The sequence below is a fragment of the Trichoderma virens genome (assembly GCF_000170995.1).
Source record: "Trichoderma virens Gv29-8 chromosome Unknown TRIVIscaffold_4, whole genome shotgun sequence".
NCBI classification, from domain to species: domain Eukaryota; kingdom Fungi; phylum Ascomycota; class Sordariomycetes; order Hypocreales; family Hypocreaceae; genus Trichoderma; species Trichoderma virens.
The window spans coordinates 401,334-414,328 of record NW_014013745.1 but is presented as its reverse complement, the minus strand read 5'-3'; the positions used below and the strand labels follow the sequence as shown (position 1 = coordinate 414,328).

Genomic DNA, 12,995 nt, shown 5'->3' with positions numbered 1-12,995 from the left:
TTCAGCTCCACATCGTATTCGTGCGCTGCGAAAATAGGTACATACCACTCACTTAGTACTGAGAGGATACTTGCGAGATTACAGGTAATACTCGATGTTGCGAAGCAGATACAGCTCATATCAGTCAGTCAGTCAGTACAAGACATGTATAAACCCTCGCTCAACACCCAGCTTTTCAACAATCAACGTGCCTCTTGCGACCAAAGCTATATATAAGAATAAAAATACATCAAGTCATGCCATGTCCTTGTTTGCTCCGGCTGCGTCTTAGTGGTGAATTATACATCTAAATGCTCTCATTCCATCTCACCTTTACTAAACCCCCTTCCCAAGAGCTTATTCTTAATATAGTTTCTTTGTTGTACCGCAGAATTCGACTTTCAACCCCCCTGGCCGAACGACAAAGTGTCCATTCTCCTAGCTTGGATACAGCACGACCCCTTCATACTGCCTAGACTTGATATTCTCCAGTGTCTGGTGAAAGTGCTTTTTGCTGGACTCTATCGAAGCCGAGTCCTGCTGGTTACCCGCCAGATTTGAGTGAATCAGCTCAATGAGCCCGTTGAGGTATTTGGTAGTTACCTGATTGAAGAAAAAAGGGAAATGTCAGTAAGCTATTCAACAAATATCTCTTGATGACAGAAACATACCGATTCGTTCTGTTGGTCAAAATAGTAGACATAGCGGTCCAAAATCTCAACAAACAATTCGATTGAAGTCGCCGTTTCCATGCATGAATCGGCCACACGAAGAGCCCGCTGCAAGCACTCGAGTACTCGTTTGCCATCACGATAGAGCTGTTGATTAGAGATTGTCAGCGGAAGCTGCATTACTTCTTTCCTCCTTTTATTTGGATATCTTACCTCAGTCTCTTCTGTTTCGCCATTGATAGCGACAGGTGTCGCCCACCACAAGTGACTCGCCAGGTAAACTGCTCGGCATTGATCCGGTTTCCGCAAAAGCTTGCTGCCGTGCTGGGCGCACTTGGTGATGAGCGTGTCGTAATTCTCCTTGCCAAAGCTGCGAGTCTGATGAAGCGAGCTTGCAATGACACAAACGGCCTGGAACTGGGCTTTAGAATCCGAGATGGACTCCTCATACGCAGTAAAGGCCTGCGCATAAAACTCATATGCCACCTCCTCAAACCCGGTCAGGTCTGCCGTCTGCCCTGCCGAGCAAAACAGACGCAAGGCCAGCTCAGCCACCCCCGCGCCGTTTACGCGAGTGTACAGCGTACTAATTGCAGAGTGGATAAACTTGTACAGGGCGTTGATCTGCGACTCCCAGTTGTCATCGAAATGCTCTCTAGATTTGAACTTCCTGGCCAGCTTTAGGCATGCAGTGATTAGTGGCGGCGTGGTTGTTCGGATGCGGTCGTTGCCCTCCGCGAATGCTTTTCGCGTCAGCTGCAGCAGCTTGAACTGCGTGTCGTTGTCCTCAGCCTGAAGCAGATGCACCATTCTTGCTAGCCACCCTTGCTCCTCCAAGGTCTCGTCTGTCTCTACGGCTCGGCGCTGCGTGGCTCCTGGGTATCCTTGCGGCGCCTGCGTTCCCTCCTTGATGAGCACTGACAGAACATCGAGGACATGCTCTAATTGGTCCGTCTTGGAAATCTTGATTTGGTCTTTCAGGAGGTTGCGGATGATGCCGCCAGCAACGGCACGGCGGGTTGGGTATGATTGAGCTTGGAAGAGAGGCACGTATGTCGGAAGAGAAAGGGCGGTAAATATGGATACGTAGCGGTTGAGGGGTGCCTGCAGCAGCGCGAGGAGGCTCTGCTGAGCTTGAGCGGAGTGGAGATCAGCATTGTTGATATTCTCCTTGGTCTTCGTGGTGGCGTATGCCAAGATCTGATCGACGTAGTCCAGTCGGTCGGGATAGTTGTTCAGCGCGAGGTTACAGAGGGATACCAGCAGCGCAATAGTGTCTTGAATCGGGAGGTGCTGGGCTTCAACAAGGTTTTTGACCTGTGTGAAAAAGACTTCATAGAGTGGTACATCTTTAGCGTCGCCAGTCCCTTCCTGTCCATTGACGGCCGTTGTCTCTGTTTCAGCAACTGAGGGGGCCGGCTCATCTGCCACGGCGGTAGCATCTGCCTCGCTAGCTGTAGGCGGTGCCGATGCCTCGCCCTCTTCTGGTTGCTGTTGTTCAGCTTCGGTGCTGACCTTGTTGTCGCCGGCATCCTCTGCCGGAGGCTGTTCGGAGGCGGCTGCTGGTTGAGCAACGGGCGGCTCGGCCTCTTTCTGGAGCTTCACTTTCTCAAGCAGATTGGCGAGGGCTTCGGCTTCGGCTTTCTCTTGATCAGGGCCCCTCTCGTTCGCGCCTTCGCGTTCGGCATACTCCGAAAGACGGTCCATGAGACCACTGACAATGGCCTTGACGTTGACGTGGGGGTTTAGCCTTGATACGGCGCCAAGGAATTGATCCAGAGTGTGGAGGTGGAACTCGTCGGGGAACACCTGGGTGATGACTTCAAGGAGATACTCCTGGGCTAGAACGTCTCGGCATTGCACAACTTGCTCTAGCAGAGGTGCAAGAATGCCTGTCTTGTACGTTTCAAGATCAACCAGCTGGCTTAGGCGCACAATGTTGCTTCCCACCAGCAGCTGGAGCTCTTTTCTTTCACGAATCCTCTGTTCTCTCTCTCGCGAGTGCCCTTGATGCTGTAGGCGAACCCACAACTTGTTCATCTCCACAAAGTTGGTCAGGATGAAATTGATCGAGTCGCTGAGGTTGCCTTCGGGGCCATCGCCGCTGCCAGTAGGGAGGAAATCCCGGGCCTGGCCAGACATGTAGTAACGGAGAAACAGCCCCCTGATTGGGTGCTGGACACCGCGGCTCATGTCCATCATATCCTTCATCAGCTCCTTGACGGGCGCATCAGGTATGGACATGTAGGCCGTGCCCACCGTGACCATGAGATACAGCCTTGGGATGATGTTTCCGGCATATTGAACCAATTCGTAGAGATCGGCCAGGTGGTTAACAGGGTGGTTTTCTCGAAGATGGACCGCCAGGAAGCGCAGGGCGTCGAAAATGGCCATGTAGAGCTCGTAGTACTGCTTGGGACCAAGGCTGCTCGTGCGGAGCTCGGAGACGAGTGTCGAGCTATAAAGCCAGGAGGCGAAAATGAATGCGTCAGCCCCTCTCTCTCTCACTCTCACAAACACAGTCTTGTTCCCGCCTCCTTCAACGTCGCAGCGGCACCTACCAGCATTTCAGGGCATCCATGAGTTTTCCCGGCGTGTCGAGGCATTTCCGCATGAGCGACGTCTGCTGGCGCACTGCAACCAGGGCATCCTCCAGCAGCCGAGCCTGATCCTCCGGGGGGGCGGGCGTGGCCATTGTCGCGGGTTTCTAGCAGGCGGCGGGGTAGCTTGCAGGGACGGTGAGACCAGAAACGAGCCCTCAGTTACGCATTGACGGGCTGGGCGAGGGCGATTGCGCCGGGTTGGTGATGTATGATTAGCCTCGAGGCGGCGAGACAAGGCAAAAGGCCAGCGCGAAGTGGCTTGGCTGCCAGTGACGACAGCTTTGGTTATTATGGATATTGGAAACTGGAGCTGCCAGAGGAGCTAGCAGGTACTTTCACTGGGTCTCGTACCCAAGGTGGGCGGCCACGTGATTTCAGTGAGTTCTCTCTACCTACCTACCTTATCTTCATCCTAAGTAAGACGAGGGGATTTCAACAATGACAATGAGCATTGAACTACATCTCTGTTTAAACATGTACTTATCTTCTAGATACCATCAGAATTTCGCATCTCACTATTTCATGCCGATGCGCTTTAACAGCAACTTGAAACCTGCCTGTCTCCTGATAAGGTATTTGTCCCCAGTAACGTTTACTGTATGCTTACCCAAAGCACTCGCAGACTCACCAATACGACAAAGCTTGGGTTCGGAAGAACAATCATAATTAAAAAAAAAAAATAAAAAAAAAAATAAAAAAAAAATGGGAGAACAAGTACGTTATGTCATTAATTTCACATAAGTACATCCGCAAGTGTTATGAGCCAAGTCGCATGTTTATTCATCCATGCTGTGCCATCTCTATCCAATCCCCTATTCTCTTATCTAACATCATACAACAAAAAAAAAAAAAAAAAAACGCTGAAAATAAGAACCCTTAAAAACGCCCGCTTCAATCAATAGATCCCCAGTTTCCTTTCCCTTCCTTTTACCACTTGACAACCTTTTGAGGGAAAAACTCATCAATCAGCTCCATATAGTAGGGCTTAAGCTCCTCCACGCTAGGAACATCATCACTCTTGCTGTACAAGTCGTACGGGTTAAAGGCCTGCACAGCCTTCATCATAGCCCAGTCCTTCTCACACATAAACTCCCTGTAGGCTCCCTCGCGGTGCCAGGGGTAGAACGAGTGGTAGCGGATCATGGCGAGCGCCTCATCCGGCAGAGTGGATTGGTCGCGGACGACGTGGTAGAGATACTCATCGTGGCCCCAGCTGAGCATGATGTTGTCAAGACCACAGCCTGGAGAGTAGATGCCATACTTGGTCGAGTAGATGGGATCCTTTGAGTCGGGGTTGTTGACAAAGGTATCAGGCAGGATGATGCGCTTGTCAAAGGCACATCCAACGGGGAATGTATCGCCAACCACATCCCACTGGCCCTGAGTGCCGAGCTCGTCGAAGAAGAGCATCAGCTTGCCGAGGTCATGGATCAGACCTGTGACCTGCATCCATCGCGGCTTGCCATCACGCCGAATCGCCTCGGCGGACTGAAGCAAGTGCTCAATCTGAGACAGCGACGTGTCCGGGTCAGATTCGTCAATGAGAGTGTTGAGCTTCTCCATGGCCTCCCAGATGGTCATCTCCGGGCGCACCCGCGAAGCGCTGTGGAAGCGGTTGCGAGCAGCGAGATTGTAAGCGACCGTCTGCTTCTCGTGCTGCTCCTTGTAAAAGTTCTTGACCCGGTCGCAGGCGTCCTCGTACTGGCGGAAATTGGCCTTGTCTTTGTTGGCGTCAAACTTGGACTCGGAATCGTACTTGATGCAGTTTACGTCGTCGATGGCGTCGGAGACATCCTCCAGCTTCTGGCCAGTAGAATAGGCGATGGTCTCGCCGAGATCAGCGATAGCGGTTGGTGCCATGGCGAGAGAAAATATGTGTGCGTAGTAGTGTGATGTGGTGATGTAGTTGACGGGCACAAAAATCGACCGTCAATATAGTGAGAAAGTGTCGTCAAATGGACAAGTCAATCGAGAAGAAAAAATAAATGCAGTGTTTCAAGAAAGACTGTTATATAAACCTAATATTGCACTGATGATAATTGTGATATTCCTGACGCTCTGCTGTATGTCTCTCTCAACAGTCGTCTCCTGGATGAAGAAAGCCAGTTCTGCGAGCCAGGACATCGCAGGCCTTAAGTATCCCTCCACGTCCCATGGTCGACTTTGCCTATTTTACCGAATTGCCTTTTTACGTCATTTAACGAGATCCTCCACCCCCTCAAAAAAACATCGCCATGTGCTGCTCGTAGGTTGCACGATGGGTCAATTGTTAGACACGAACCTGGACCCTGGTGGAACTTTTCGGCGGCGGCATTTCCATCTTTGGCGTCAGATGGGAGGCTAGCGCCGCCGTAAATTTCCAAAATAGGAGATCCCCAGATCTCGTCCCAAATGCGAGCGAATCTAAATCTTAGATGGCGGGCGCCATTGCTCGTTCAGGCAGATGAACACATTGACGCTGATCGTGCCAGAGGGGAAACCAGAGGGGAAACTTTTACTGGTGCTCAAGCTAGCAGTTCATCTCAGATCTGCCCTTGAATCTAGCATCGCTTGTTAACTTCGTGTTTTATCCGACCGAACCTCGCCAATCAAAAGCCCGAACCCCCATCTTTTCCATGCCCAGTAATTCACCGTGATGAAAGAGCTCCATTCTCATGTCATCATGTAGTATCCGCACGCTCTCCTCCTCACTGGACCTGGATTCCATCATACCTGCCTGCATCGGAACAAGGCAGGCTCCCACAGGCAACGTTCCCGGCCGCTCAGAGTTCGAGACCTTCTTCTCCTTTGCTCTAAAATCGGACATGAAGACCGTGGACCGCTGGTCGGCTGACTGCAAGATCCACATTTTGCCGCCGGTGTCGCCTTGAAATGTCTCGAAGCTCAGATGCTGGGACGGAGTACTCCGTATGCCTGCTGAGGTTGCACAGGCAAACTTAGCCCATGTCTTATCCCTGATGAGAATAAAATTTTCATCCATCATACGATTTGAAATCTTATTCAAGAATAGAGCCAGTGAACAACTTTCTCCTGTGCCTCCTTTCTGCTCAAAGTCAACAGCCCCCGAATAGATCCAGATATGGCAACAGTCGGCTTACCTCGCCGCTTTGAGACACGGGGCTGTTTTCAAATTATCAAAATCCGAAAACCTGTATGGTGTATCTCGACCCTACCGTAGACTAGGGCATCTGACGTCTGTGGGGGTTAACTTGGACCTCTTGCCGACACTACCGCCCTACCTCCGAGAGAGACATGGCTCCAGTAAACGTTCATCATTTTCCAATGCTTTTTAATACGGATGATCTATTTCCCGTGTAATTCGACATCATGCCACTTTCAAACCGGCGTTATTGCTATAGTACTTGAACAATCCTTACAAATATTGCTATCAAGTTAGCAAGACGCTGAACAGCTTGATCTTTAGTCAAACCCCCCTTTAGCCAAAAAGTACTCTAGCTGTATATTTGTCATTGGGATTAAATAGATTTGTCTCTCTGTCATCTGACGTAGTGTAGGGCTCATAATCATGAATGACTATGCTGGCTTTCGACGATAATGCACTGGTATTAATATCACACTCCTCGATTGATAGGGACTGATATTGTTTAATCCTCAAGTAACAACAGGGACTGCATTATATTTGACTTTACTGTTAAATCCAATAGGAATGGTAGCTCAGAATTGTACAGTCCATATATTTTATGATTTATTGATATGATATTTAAGAACTGTGACCCTTTGATCGAAGCTTTTATTTTGTCAGTACGATGCGAGACCTGGTTCTATGAAAAATATAGCCCTAAGAATAAAAATTGTAATGGGATTACAGATTTTTAAACTCATATAAGACACTCTAATACGATTTCTAAGCTCTGCTTGCTAATATCCGACCAACCAGTATCTCGACAGTTAAATTCAACCCAAAAAAATTCCGCCAATTCAATTGGATACTCCGTCCTCCCATCTAATAAATATGCTTTTATGGATCAGTATGTGAATATCATCCCACCCTGCCCTGCTCATCTACAAAAAAGACTCCAATTTCAAGCAGCTCCAATGCTATTATGATGCGGCTGCCCAATCACAAACTCCCCACTCCCCAATCTTTGCAACTGGTACTCTTCAAAGATGGCTAAGGTCATTCTCGAAGACGACATAATCGAGGCTTGGAACAAAGGCTGTTTCAATGTGCCGAAGTCCCTTTCCAAAACGTGTCCAGATACCGGTCTGTGCTGTCGAGCCTCGGCAAGTTGAAAAAGAGTTCAAAGCAACACTCGTGGACTAGGCAATTTTCCCTGATTATGTCCCAGGATGTCTACAGCCATAGCTATTTTTAAATGGCTGAAAACGCATGTACCAAGACATGACACGTTATCTATGGAAACAATAGAAGCGGTGCGGCTACGACGCATGTGTAGCTTCTGAATTGGGCCTTGGTTTTTTATCTCCCTCCACCAATCTTTCCATTCAGGCCTCTGTGCCTCAACATGGGGCTGGAATTGCGGCAACCTTGATCCTCTTCTTTCATTCGATGGGTCAAGCTTTGGGAGTTGCTATTGGCGGTACTATATTCAACGACCGACTTCGAAGCAATCTCGGAAACAGTATTTAGAACGCGCCTCCGAATGTTGTGGCATTGATTGAGAAGCTTCATCAATTGCCGGCAGATGACCCAGAGCCTTTGCAAATTCGTCATGCACTGCCCAAGCCGTCCCACGTAAATATAGACTGTCATGTGCGCCTTTGCCAGGCTCAGCCTCCTGTTGAACTTCTTGACAAAATAGTATGATATGAACCAAAAACATCAATTGGAACAAACATTTCTGCTCAAAGGCATGAGTGGCCTAACAAAAGTAACAGTCGCAGAACAGTCGTCTCGCGTGTGAAAGGTCTCCGTAACTTCCACAGGACAATGCGTCACGCACAAGACTCAAAGAGACAGTTCCAGAGCTCCGGCTAGAAATCTTGAGTCATGCCGGTAGAGCAACTCCATAAACTCTTTGTCATCTTTAGCATTTGTCGCGTTGCAACAAGCTCAGAGCTCACCATGCACATTAGATTTGGGGTTGGTCGGCTGGTCGGCATGCAGTCAGTTTCATAGACCCAGATTAAGTTTTATATTTAGATATGTAACAAAGTCAGACAATTGCCACAGAAATGAATTGGTGTTCTCTAAAACAGCCACTTCTTCCAATGGATGTCTCTTGGCGATATGTGATACTCCAAGGTTTGTCAGTACAAGTACACATTCCAATCTCCCATTTGCACAAAGTACAAGTACAAGCATGTATTTTTAAGCCCCATAGCAGCAGTGAGTCATTCACCGTACTGCTCGTGGAGTGGTGCAGCGACGTTGGTTGATATCCCATGCTCAACCGGTACTTGATATCTCGCAATCACCGATATCCAACAACTAGAGCCGGCAAGCCGCATAATCTCAGTTGGAATAGTTTTATGATACCCGCAATCCACTCATCCATCACTCAAAGCTTGGGCCCCGGAGACTTCCCAGCTTCTGGAGCATCCCAGTGTGAGGCAATCGTTTGCCAGTACTCATGACTATGATCCCGTACCAGGGCACAATGAGGACTGCCGTGAAATGCAACTCCTTGCGCACGGAGGCTTCGTTGCGTCCTTGCGTTCTCAATGTGAGCCTCCACGTCCTCCCATCTCACTACTTGGTCTGCTTTGGAATACAGGTAAAGCCTCCTTGCGGTTCCCAGTACAGCTGTGTCGTTTAGATGAGCCCGCAAGTGCTTCACCGATCTCATCAGACCCGCGCTTTGAAGGCCATTGATTATCGCCACGGTTGGATAAAGCAGGGTTTGGCCCACAACGCGAGCGGGAAAGGCACTTGGCAGAGAATAAGCTGCGGCCCTGTACGCATTCTCGAATGAAGCGTCTCCCGGACAACAATCCAAGACCAACAGTCCGATATGCTTGGAAAGATCTATATCGCTACGCTGGTGGTGTAAGCTAAGAGCCATCTGTATAGCAGTGTTGCATCCCCCATGCGAGAAGATGTGCCACAGAATCGAAGGCTGTTCTGTCTCTGTCTCGATATGTTTTATCACGGCATTTCGAGCTGGGGCTAGACGTGCATGCAATACGCTAAATGGGAGAGCAGCTATTTCGAGGAACCGTGCGGTGATTAGCAAGATTGATGAGCTAGGATACAAAGACGAGTATCCGTCTAGATATTTCCTGATACGATGCGGCGTTGCACCGCCCAGCCAAGTGCATATAATAATGAGTCGCGGGCTGTTGTTTGTGCTTATTGGATCTGGACATCGAGAGGCGTAGTAAATATCCTGTCCTATTGTCTCGAAAGGCCAGAATTCTGTTGAGGGGGACATTGAAAAGCCAACGTTGAAGTGATGTAAGTTGTCATAGGTTCGATACTCTTCATTCCAACAGTAAAACACGGTAGAAGAAATGACACCGCGTGTTAGTTAATGGTCCAATGGGAATTTGATTGTTGGGAGAATGTGCTGGGAGACGCGCATCCTTCAATGTTTGTTGGGTTTAGTTCGATTCTGTTGGTCTTGGACTGTCGTCCCGGTTGGAGAGACTCCACTTTCTCAAGTACCGCATACGAGTACTCGTCTCTTACCATCTTGACTGGATTTTAAAACAGTCGATATTATTCGTTGGCCCTCGTTCAAGTAACTTTCTGCCATCTGCATGTAATAGTTGGGTGTTGAGAATGGTGTTAGATTAAGTCTGCACAAGCCCGGACTTGGCGTCGTTCTCGCCAGAGGTATGCCACATAACCTAGCAAATACTACCATCAAAACATATATTAGGATGAAAATATTGCTATACGATGCGATATTATACCTTGTAGCTTTTGGTCATGGTTAGTACCGAACTTGCGCAGATTGCATGTGAGCATATTATGTACTGAAACCAAGTGGACTCTTGGATCGTCCTTCAAGCACAATCCACTCACTGCAGTACGCCAGTGAGCGACAACTGACATGAACCATGGCTCAAAGTTGCCGTATGCGATATGAAGGACTGATGGTGGTAGACGAACGTCTATTTAAGCCTGAAACGCGGCCCCATCTTAGTTACATCATTGGTGTGTCCTCCTAATGATGGGAATGTGGTCAGTTCCCAGTATTCCAAATCCTTGAAGCTCACCAGGCACCAGGTATTTGATGCATGGATATTTTTTACTTCATAAGCTCGGATTCTTTTCCGTTCTCATCATGTCGGCGTGACCCCTCTTGTCACGCGAAATATTGCCATGTATGACCCATTGTAAGATTCAACTGTTTACTTCACAGTATTTTAATAGAAACGTTCATCTTAAGAACCCCTCGTGGCGACCATCATCACGTAAAATCCGTCACTAAAAGGCGTCAATCTCCTCGTTGAAAACAGACCCAAGTCTTTCGCCAACGGCAGCTGGCATTTTGCAAATCCGGATCAGCTGAAATGAGACCAGATCTGCTTTCTGGTGGAGATGGAGACTATTCAAGGATGTTGGCCTGCAAGGGGGTCAACTGCATTGCTGGCCCCCGGCAATTCATCAAAGTGGCTCCCTCGATTCCCTCGAGAGGCTCGGCGCCAATGAAGAGGTGGAAATTAAATCACTATACATCAAAGCACTGGTACTGTAGCACCGACGTGGCGGCTGTAGTGCGACTGGACGAGTTTTCGGTCTCGGGGACAATGGCTATACTATACCATGCCTCTTAGTGCTGCCGAAGCCGTCACATGGGGCGTGTTCAATGAATACAGGCGGCGCTACCATGATGGAGAGTGGGTGTCAAATGCGGCGATATCTGTGTCCTACCCACCTTGATCCTCCGGGACCGAATCATTCAGCGGTGAGTATTACTCATATTACCCATTGATGAATGGGGTGATGATTCAGCGTCTCTGGAGTCTGGTCTATGTTCGCACTCGAAATGCAAGGGTTGGCGTTGCGCTGTATGAATCATGTAAAGCAGGTAGCCTCGACTATTCGGTTCACGAGAGCAGGGAAGATGGCTAATGCCAATCTTTACTATACTAATACGTCGTCGTGCGTCGGCAGCTGCACGGCGTGGCTAGTTTGGTTAGGACAGTTTGCATTTCCCATGGTAGTTTTGCATCCTGCTGACAATGGAGGATCGTCTTGGATGAAAGCAGCTTGCATCAGCCCGAATATGCAGAGACAAGGGTCCATGTTTCCATATTTGCCTGTAAAAGTAAAGAAGAAACAAAATAAACGGCGGGTAATGCAGTATCAACGCAATCGTGGTCCCTTTCCCGAGGTGGCAGCTGGGGGCTGGAACCCACCAAATCGTGGAAACACATTGCCAGCCAGCCACTCGGGTCATTCGCCGCGTAGCCGCACAAGTTGCCTCTCCGTCACCGTCGCTGTCGATTGACGGAGCATCGAGCATTGCTGCCTTACTTTGGGGGGAGGTTCAAGCATGCATGGTGTGTTAGAGGCACGCTGCCCAGAACCTCTTTATTCATGCACCCGGAGTTGGGTGAGTTGTCAGACCCGTCACCACTAATAAGAAGGACTGAATTGACGCGGAAATTGTCGTGGCCGCCCGCAGACCAGCCGGTGAGTCCGAATGTGAGGCACTAACAGCCCATGTAGAAGTACCTAGAACTGGTGTGTGAAACTCTTGTCGAATAGGAGAGAATTGGTGGCTCGTTAATATCCAAGAAACTCGTACCGTAGAAAAGCATTGCAGCTAGTGGCCGCTTTGCCGGCAGTACTCGTAGCTTGGGCATCGACGATATAGTGGGAATACTGTAGCCTTTTTTGCCCCGTCCCTTGGCAGCGGTACTTGCATTGGCATTTTCAATGTGTAAGTTGGTGTAGACCTTGACCAGAAATTGGTCGTCGTCTCAGGAGAACATGCAATCCACAGCTCGACTCTCCTCGGTGGTGTTGGCAGATGGGGCCATGGCGCCCCTCCCACTCCACATGGCCATAATTCGCGGGAATGGAGAGCCAAAACAATCAGCATTGCCTACTAGACCGTTAGACGTGGCTCGCAGTGGAAGGCTCAGCAGCAGAGTGATAAGTGGTGGGCCGAGGCGGGCTTGCCAATAGCCCAAGCCTTGTCCCTTCACGTGGCATCAACACATTGACTTGGGTGTTTTCCCTTGCTGGATGAGGATGCAGACATCATCTTACATGTGCACCTGCCGCTCTGCTGCCGCCTATCAGACACGACTGGAGAGGCCATGCATATGCAGGCGAGCCGACCAAGTATGGAGCAGAGATCTTGATGTCACATCCGACAGCGTTTGGTCGGCTCCGAGTGGATGGGTCAGCTCTGGCTATCCTCTCTTGGCCCGTAGTCGTCCGTGTTTATGCCGGCGAAGCGTAATCCGTCAGCTGTTGCAGTCTGGCTGCTGTGAGGATGATGGGCAGGGCCACGGCAAAAGGGTTTCGGGCCGTAACGGTGGCTGCACGACATTGCTTCGTGGCCGTCATCGTCATTCTGATGGGCATCCCTCCCAGCATCTCATCATGCCAGTGTACGAGTCCCATGTCTCCAGGACCACCTTGTTTCGCCATCTGCTTAAAAGGACGATATCGTTCACCTGGACAAGGGTCTCCGTTAGCCTTTGGGAGCTCCTCACTGACCGCTGGGTGGTCTCATGGACCATCGCCTGGTGCTAAGGCCGGCCTAACCTGAGCTAGAGGAGTAGGCTCTATGGTGATGGCGGCCGCAGCTGTTTAGAGTTTCGATGGCTGTTCACGATGGCACACGGCTGTCAG

The 12,995-nt window shown here is 49.6% G+C and overlaps 3 protein-coding genes across 3 annotated transcripts; all 3 read right to left on the bottom strand.

Moving 5' to 3' along the window:
- Positions 1-417: 417 nt before the first annotated feature.
- On the bottom strand, positions 418-3,345 carry TRIVIDRAFT_31438 (uncharacterized protein; the record flags this gene model as incomplete). Its single annotated transcript, XM_014103061.1, has 4 exons — positions 418-582; positions 651-797; positions 864-3,108; positions 3,212-3,345. 4 exons carry the CDS (start codon positions 3,343-3,345, stop codon positions 418-420), a joined length of 2,691 nt encoding a protein of 896 aa, XP_013958536.1.
- A 612-nt stretch (positions 3,346-3,957) lies between these two features.
- TRIVIDRAFT_215567 (uncharacterized protein) lies at positions 3,958-5,333 on the bottom strand (the record flags this gene model as incomplete). The annotated part of the gene is made up of 1 exon (XM_014103060.1): positions 3,958-5,333. The coding sequence occupies one exon, from the start codon at positions 5,111-5,113 to the stop codon at positions 4,181-4,183; it is 933 nt and encodes a 310-aa protein (XP_013958535.1).
- A 3,403-nt stretch (positions 5,334-8,736) lies between these two features.
- Positions 8,737-10,242, bottom strand: TRIVIDRAFT_189679 (uncharacterized protein; the record flags this gene model as incomplete). Its single annotated transcript, XM_014103059.1, has 2 exons — positions 8,737-9,536; positions 10,206-10,242. The coding sequence occupies 2 exons, from the start codon at positions 10,240-10,242 to the stop codon at positions 8,737-8,739; spliced, it is 837 nt and encodes a 278-aa protein (XP_013958534.1).
- Between the last annotated feature and the right edge of the window lie 2,753 nt (positions 10,243-12,995).